Source organism: Quercus lobata, chromosome 10, assembly GCF_001633185.2.
Source record: "Quercus lobata isolate SW786 chromosome 10, ValleyOak3.0 Primary Assembly, whole genome shotgun sequence".
NCBI classification, from domain to species: domain Eukaryota; kingdom Viridiplantae; phylum Streptophyta; class Magnoliopsida; order Fagales; family Fagaceae; genus Quercus; species Quercus lobata.
Window position 1 is genome coordinate 13,497,301 of NC_044913.1, and position 8,354 is coordinate 13,505,654.

Sequence of the window (8,354 nt, forward strand, 5' to 3'; positions counted from 1 at the left end):
TTCCATCCTCTCACTTTTCCATTCCTCCAACCAAACAGACCCTTAATGTCAATTGTGGTTACATGCAATTTCGTCTTTCTTAACTGGGAAAATAAAAAGACTAGATTCAAATTTATATGCTTTTATATAATACTATGAATGTGTACACTTTGGGTACGTGGCATCTTTGGGTAAAGCTTAGTTCTCTTAATTTATTGTCGTAATGCTCCAAGCTTAATTATCTCACGGAGAGAAATGCCAAACTAATGTAGCTATGTTGTTCTTCACCAACTTGATACATTCCCTTCTCTCCTTGACATTGTCCCACACTAAAAGATTGAGTAGAGGCCCTTGGGAGATAAGCCTTCCTTGATAGGGAAGAAGCAAAGCCTCACCTCTAAATGACTTTGACACGCACTTTGGAATTGAATCATTTCCTTTTCATGGAGTTTTGGAAAGTTTAAACTTCTTAGAGATAGAGAGAGAGAGAGAGAGGTAGGAATTTATTGGACGAACTACACTCCTTTGCATACATTAAGAGTCCATTAATGAGAAGTAGTTAGAGAAGAATGTGGAGCAACCATGCATGGTACATTTTGATTGTGTCTCCGAGGTATAGCTGAATGAGCGACTTATGAATAAAGATTATTATTTGGGATCCTTCCTTTTTTCAAACAAAATGATCTGAGATAGAATCAAACTGATTTCCTAAATAACTCTTTGGATATTCCTCAATGTACCAACTTTCCACGGAATGTGAGAAGTAGATGAACCTCCATCAGCCGCATTAAGGGAGTGAACAATAGGAAGAGCAGCTTTGATTATGTATGACTAGGTATAAGGCACTAAGGACCAGAACTATGTGGGCCTGGCCCAGTTGGGTTGACTTGGTTGAATTGGTCTGGCTTGATTTGTTTGTCCAGGCTTACAGCCTTTTTCCCCGCCAATAACGTTTTGGAAACTTTTTCATTCAATTTGCAGTTGTATACTTCTACGCCTTTAATACCCCAAAAAAACAAAAACAAAAAAAAGAAGGGAAATTCATGTTAAAACTGAAACGGCAAGTCAGTTTTTTTTTTTTTTTTTTGGATTTTAAAAAACGACATAGTAGAACTACAGGTCGTCTGACTCGAAAACAAACGACAATAGCAGCAAATCGTATATACATTAAAAAAAAAACGACAGGACACATTTAATTCCGAAAACCGAATCGTAACGAAAGTAACGAGTCTGTCTCTCTGTCTCTGTAGCTCGCTTCCTCCCCAATTTTGCTCACTCTCTCTCTCTCTCTCTCTCTCTCTGCAACTCTGTTCTAACCTCTTTCTCTTTATCCCATTGAATCTCCCTCTCTCTTTCTCTTTCATTCTTAGCATTTGAATTTCCAATATGGGCCGCGAGCCCACCAAGCGGAAAAGAGGCCGTAAGCCCAAAAACCCCTCTGCCGAAACCCTAGATAACCCTTCCAGCACCGCCACCACCTCCACCGCCGCCTTAGACGACGTTTTCTCCGTCGGAAACGTCGAGCTCATCGACTCCCCCAACGGCACCACCTCCGTCGACGATTACCGTCCCCGCGGCCGCCCTAAGAAGCGTCTCAATCCCGACAAGCCTCAGCCGCTGCAGAGGAGGGAACCGCCGAGGGTGTTGGAGAACGGCGGAGAGTTTATCGACGTGGTGGTCGGAGAAGGGGATGGACTGGGGGCCAGGGTGGTTCCGGCCATGGACGCGGTGGTGAAGGTTTTCTGCGTGCACACGGAGCCGAACTTCTCGCTGCCCTGGCAGCGAAAGAGGCAGTACAGCTCGAGTAGCAGTGGCTTCATCATCGCCGGGAGGAGAATCCTCACGAACGCTCACTCCGTCGAGCATTTCACTCAGGTGAAGCTCAAGAAGCGTGGCTCCGACACCAAGTTCCTCGCTACCGTCCTCGCTATCGGCACCGAATGCGACATTGGTACGCCTTTCCTTTCTTTCTGGTGATTGTGTTTGGAATAGATATTTGAGCTTCATTTGTGTTTTCAAAAAAAAAAAACTTAAAATTTGAGTGGAAGTGTTAATTCATGGGCTAGTTAGTTTTGGGGAGCAAGTTTGTGCTGAGATGAGTTTTTGTGGTAGTGTTGATATGTGTTGCATTGGGAGATGAGGGGATTCTACATTTGTTTCCATTGAGAACAAGTTTTTGGCTTTGTTGTTCTGGTTGAAAATGTTGGCAACAATAAAGTAAGTATTTTATTGAACAAGCCTAGGAGTCTAGAGAATAACAAAGGTTATGTACATTAAGATAATGATTCTAGGAACTCAGGAATAAGGTTACTTCACTAAAGCCCCATGCTTGAGAGCAAACAAACAATAATCTAGCAAGCACGTTATTGTATCCCTAATATTTTCATATCCTCAAATATACAACAAGTCCATTCCTGCCACAAAGTTCACATCAAGCGTGGTGGAACCAAGTTCCAAATATCTGAGGAATGTTTGCTGACCCACTTTTTCCAACCAAACAAAAGGTTAGGAACTACCCCAGTAACACCCAATGAAACCCAAAGGAATGAAAGATGAAACTCCACAATGCAAATGCAACACTGCATTGTAACAGAATGTGCTCTCTGTCTCCCTGCTACTATGACACATAGAATACCATCCTACTATCCTCTCTTAATAAGATTCTCACTAGTGAGGATCTCCCCTTGTGTTGCTGTCCACAAAAGAAAGATCCCTCCTAGGTTCCTTGACACACCAAATACTCTTCCAAGGAAAAATCATATCACAAGGCCCCTTAAGGCATCCTAAAATGACTTAATGAGTCAACATCAAAAAATCCATTCCTTTTCAAGCTTCATTTCAATCAATCTCTGCCCTCTTTAGAAAGGATGTGAGAATATACTTATAATAGATATAGAACATTGAAGAAAGAGGTTACTTCCTCTAACTCCCAATCATTAAAGTCTCTCACAAAGTTGTCATCCCAGCTCCTCTATTCCCTGCCATTTTGTCTTTCCCACAAGGAACCAACCGAGACATCTTGAACCAATGCACACCACATCATTTGTCATACCAAAAATGAACTCAGCTGTCCTTCCCTTGGAACTCATCCCACCCCATTGCAATACTTTTCCATAAGCCACAACCATGAGTTCCTTCAGCATTAACCTCCCCACTTCTCTCCATATTTTACAGCAATTACCTGCCTCCATAATAACTCCTCCACGCAAAGCGACATAACCAATTTCCTGAAAGTGCTTGGTTAACCTTTAGCAATAGGTGTGCACACCGTATCCCACCCTGCCAAGTGATACCTCATCTCATTCCCCATACCACCCCAAAGAAAGTTTATCTTTCAATTCTTATTTGCAACACTAATGGGAATGGTAAACTGTGAGAGAGGTAGATGTTAAGATTAACAAAAGCCTACTATGAACTTGGTTTCAACACCTCTTGTGGTGCTTGAGTGCTGGGGTTCGAACCCCACCATCTCTCCCCCCCCCCATTTACCTATCCCAAAAAAAAAAACCTGAAGAGCTATGAGCTCTTGCAAGAGGTGACGAGATAGGGGTTATAAGTAGGGTATTGGGAAGAGAGTGGGAAGGATGAATCATTAGCAAAGTTGTCAATACTGTATTCAATATAGATGGGGGTTGGAGAGAGGGAAGTTGTGAAGTAAGGTCACAGGTGCATTGGTGCTGCACGTGTAAAGTCTTTTTGTAGCCTTTTTATTTTGTTTGTACGTGGGCTCAAATTGTGGGATTTTTAATTGACTTCAAGTTTTGGTTTATGCGATGTTGCAGCGATGCTTACGGTTGATGATGATGACTTTTGGGAAGGGGTGTCACCTGTTGAATTTGGGGATTTACCTGCACTTCAAGATGCTGTCACTGTTGTGGGTTACCCAATTGGGGGAGACACAATTTCTGTTACAAGTGGTGTTGTTTCGCGAATAGAGATCCTCTCTTATGTTCATGGTTCCACTGAGCTTCTGGGCTTGCAGGTTACAACTTCGTGGTGCCAGCAGTTTGTTAATAATGTGGTTTGCGCATTTAAAAAATGTCCTGATACCTTTCTTCATGATTGCTTTTGTAGATAGATGCTGCTATAAACTCTGGGAATTCTGGTGGGCCTGCTTTTAATGATAAAGGCAATTGTGTGGGTATTGCATTTCAGTCCCTTAAACATGAAGATGTAGAGAATATAGGTTATGTGATACCAACACCAGTCATCATGCACTTCATCCATGATTATGAGAAGAATGGAGGATATACAGGTAATTTAGTCACAGGTTTGATTATTAAGTTTTGGTACTAACTTTTTGAAAGTTGTGATCCATCTTGTGGCTTTTCTTCATTCATGTGTAATTATACAATTTTAATAATCACAGCTACTTAGTTTTTTCCCCTTTGAATCTGATTATCATTCATAACATGCCAGGATTCCCTATCCTTGGGGTCGAGTGGCAGAAGATGGAGAATCCTGATTTGCGGATGTCAATGGGTATGAAACCTGATCAGAAGGGTGTTCGTATTAGAAGAATAGACCCCACTGCCCCAGAATCTAATGTTTTGCAACCATCAGATATTATTCTTAGCTTTGATGGGATTGATATTGCTAATGATGGAACAGGTAAGCATGATGTCTTGTGATTGTAGGGAAAAAAAAAAAACAATTTTCAAGTGCATCACCAGTGGCACACCCTGTTTTGAGAGATAATAAGATGTTATGGGGTCAATAAAGACATAAGCTTCATAGCTTTACATTGACAACATATGAAAATTTTGCATTAGGGTTTTAAATGTAAACATGTGAAGTTCTATACTTGTTTTTTGTTACTTTATTGTTCCTTCAAACTTTGAACCTTTTGTGATATGGCATTTCATCCTATTCCCTGGTGATATTGCAGTTCCTTTTCGGCATGGAGAGCGCATAGGTTTTAGTTACCTTGTCACCCAGAAGTATACTGGGGATAATGCAGCAATTAAAGTACTCCGCAATTCTGAAATTCTCAACTTTGACATTGATCTTGCAACTCACAAAAGGCTTATTCCAGCACACAACAAAGGCAGGCCTCCCTCATACTATATCATTGGTGGATTTGTTTTTACTACCGTATCTGTTCCATACCTTCGTTCTGAGGTTTGTAGTTAAACTTTTGAATCCCTTTGTGTGCTTATTTCTCTGTAATATGTAAGTCTGCATAGGCAACGATCTAATACCTTTTGCATCTACCATTTGTTCTCTTGATGTTCTAGCTGATCTTTATTTTACATCCAAAGAACTTTAGCATGATGGAGGCTGTACAACTTGTGTAATTAGTTAATCTGATTGAATTGAGTTCTCAATTCTTTCTTTTTGCATGAAATGATGAGGATGGTCGATTATCTTACATCAATTTTCTAATGATTGACAATTTCATACTTTTTAAATTTTATATGCTATAGTGACAAGGCATCTTGGTCTTTTGAGCATATGCAGTTGCATTGGGTTGGTTGATTGCTTCGTCAATTCATCCCCGTGAACCCTGTTCTGCTAGTCTTTTTTATCTACCTGGCTTCTATAATATGTTACAGCATGCTACTAATTGAAAAACAATGTTCAATTAGTCTTCTTTATCTGAAGGCTTTTACAATATTTTAGAGCATGATACTTGTCAAGGGAAAATAAATATATTTCCTTCTTGCTTTGGGATCACTGTTACTTTGAATGTGTGAGGATGAGCTCCAATTGCAGTTGGGTTGTCATCGAATAAGGCACCATTTAGGGTAGCTCCTTAATGCTGCTGCAGCTTCTTGTATTAAAAGGCAAAAGCCCTACCAAAATGGCTCTAACTACCATAAAAAGGAAATGAGTTTTTTTTTTTTTTTTTTTTTAATTTTTTATTCTAGGCTTGATGTGATGTTTCTTTTATTTATTAGAGGTTCTAACTGTTTGTTCCTAGTATTTCAACCTGCACACGTTTAGGCTCTGTAAATCTTCTATATTTTGATGGTTTCTTATGCAAGGAAAAATGCATTTCATTTCAAACTTTTAATGGCATTTGAGCTTTCAATATATCATCCACCTTTTGCTTTTGATAATGCCCTAATCTGTTTATTTTATTTATGAAGAGTATTCTGTCCTTGTGAGTTGCAACTTGCACGTGCATTTGGCAGCCTACTATTTTGATCTCAAACATCTAATTACCAAATTTAGTATTGTAATGAATGACTTCGCAAAGTTTTTGCTTGGTGTTTCATAATCCTGACGTCCTTCTGCATGATGCGCAGTACGGAAAGGAATATGAATTTGAAGCTCCAGTCAAGCTTTTGGATAAACTGTTGCATTCAATGCCACAATCACCAGATGAGCAGCTTGTTGTGGTTTCTCAGGTACTTTCTGTCTGCCTGTATGTCTGTCTGTCTGTCTCTCTCTCAAAATTCTGGCTTTTACCTTTAATGTTTTGTTTAAGGTGCTTGTTGCTGATATCAACATTGGGTACGAGGAAATCGTCAACACCCAGGTCCGTAATAGCTGTTTCCCGCAAGTGCTTTGATGTTAGTTGCTGTATTGCTTCGGTCACTGAGTTTTTTGTAGCTTATATATTTGTGTAGGTTCTTGCTTTTAATGGTAAGCCTGTGAAGAATCTAAAGAGCTTGGCCACCATGGTAGAGAGCTGTGAAGATGAATTTTTGAAATTTGATTTAGATTATCAGCAGGTCCTCTCTCTCTCTCTCTCTGTGTGTTTATATATGTGATACAGACACGCACACATGTTGCATTCTCATTTATTCGTAAGTGTTCTTTTGTGCAGATAGTGGTTCTTCGGACAAAGACTGCAAAAGAAGCTACTCTAGATATTCTTGCAACACACTGCATACCATCAGCAATGTCTGATGATCTCAAGTCATGAGGTGGATCATAGGTTCATTTTGAACTAATTTTCTTAGCCTGCGCTGCCTGTGTGTGTCTTTTGTTTAACATCTGGATAGGAAGATGTCAGATTCAGAGGCCAGACTTACTAGCTCTATGTTTGTAGTTTCTTAGTATGTGATGTTACACATTGGCTCTGGAGAACGGTTAGGTGCAGGTACCTTACTGGGGATTGATAGTTTTCTGTTCTTTGCAAGTAGCGAAGGAAATCATACGGCTTGTAGAATTGAAGGGGGTGGTCCTCAGCAAACATTTTCCCTCTTCTATAAATTTTGGAGAGAGATGCTAGGCATATATTTGTGTAATAGCTACCATAAATTGGATGTGAATGGAATCTCAACTTTGCTGATATTCGAATTTAGAAAGAAAAAATATAATACCATTTTTGTTCTTCCTTATACTATGAAATATCTTGTCTAGCAGTGGCATGCTTTTTAGAGGGTTTGTCCACCAGCAATTACAAGGGGAATGTTTGAATAATTTTATCATACAAATAATGGCATAAGGGACATATAAATATCATCCTTATTTTGTTAACAATTGGGTGTGAGTTTTGTGGAACATTGGAATGTGAGGTTCTTAGTTACATTTAGATATGGATTCTGTTGAATGCCCTAATCATGGGGGCATCTTGATAAATGCCTTGGGAAAAGGGTGCATGTGTTTGCTGTTTGCACGAGGCCATTTTGGAGAAAATCCTATGCTGATTCTTTTCTTTTTTCTTTTTTCTTTTTTCGATAAACTTACTGGCATGAGGCTTCTTTCATTGTCCTCTCCAATATCAATTAGCTGCCATAATGAAGAAAATGTGAGAATGTTGGCCTAATTATTGTAGCTCCTCTCTCTTAATAAAATTTTCAGTTCAATGAGCAAGGTAAACCGTGACCACCACCTTCAATACCTACAAGCGACCTCAACAATCCCCTGTACCCGTGAGTTTCATGCTGAGGAGAGGCTGTACCCGTGAGTGTCATGCTGAGGAGAGGCAGTGAGTGATTCTCTGTTACTGGCTACTACGTATATATATAGATAGATAGATACGTAGTAGCCAGTAACAGAGAATCACTCACTATATATATATATATATATATATATCTAAAATCTCAAACATAACATTTATTATTGTTACGCTTCTGTTAAACCATCTCATCCTCCACGTCATTGCCGCATCATTATATTTTTCATATTTATTTTTTACCTTTAATTTTTTTGACAATATTAAATATATAAATATATTAGTTTTACAAATTTATCTTAGGAAGTTTTAACTTTACATATTCATCTACTTTAATTTTAATGTTATAACTAAGTATTGTCTATACATATATACCTTTTAGACGGTTTTAATTTTACATATAATTGTGCCATTTTATCTTCCTTTATTGGCTTTTCTTATTTTCATCTTCTTACTATAAATTTGTCACTCTCTCCCATTTTCTGCATATTTTTTTTCCCACACAAAAAAGTCATTTCTCTCTCTC

General features: G+C 39.0%; 1 protein-coding gene across 1 annotated transcript; it reads left to right on the forward strand.

Moving 5' to 3' along the window:
* The first annotated feature begins 1,167 nt into the window (after positions 1-1,167).
* Positions 1,168-7,273, forward strand: LOC115964126 (protease Do-like 9). Its single transcript, XM_031083460.1, has 9 exons — positions 1,168-1,930; positions 3,762-3,961; positions 4,054-4,234; positions 4,399-4,590; positions 4,868-5,100; positions 6,231-6,332; positions 6,413-6,463; positions 6,555-6,659; positions 6,755-7,273. The coding sequence occupies exons 1-9, from the start codon at positions 1,366-1,368 to the stop codon at positions 6,851-6,853; spliced, it is 1,728 nt and encodes a 575-aa protein (XP_030939320.1). The 5' UTR covers positions 1,168-1,365; the 3' UTR covers positions 6,854-7,273.
* The last annotated feature ends 1,081 nt before the right edge of the window (positions 7,274-8,354 follow it).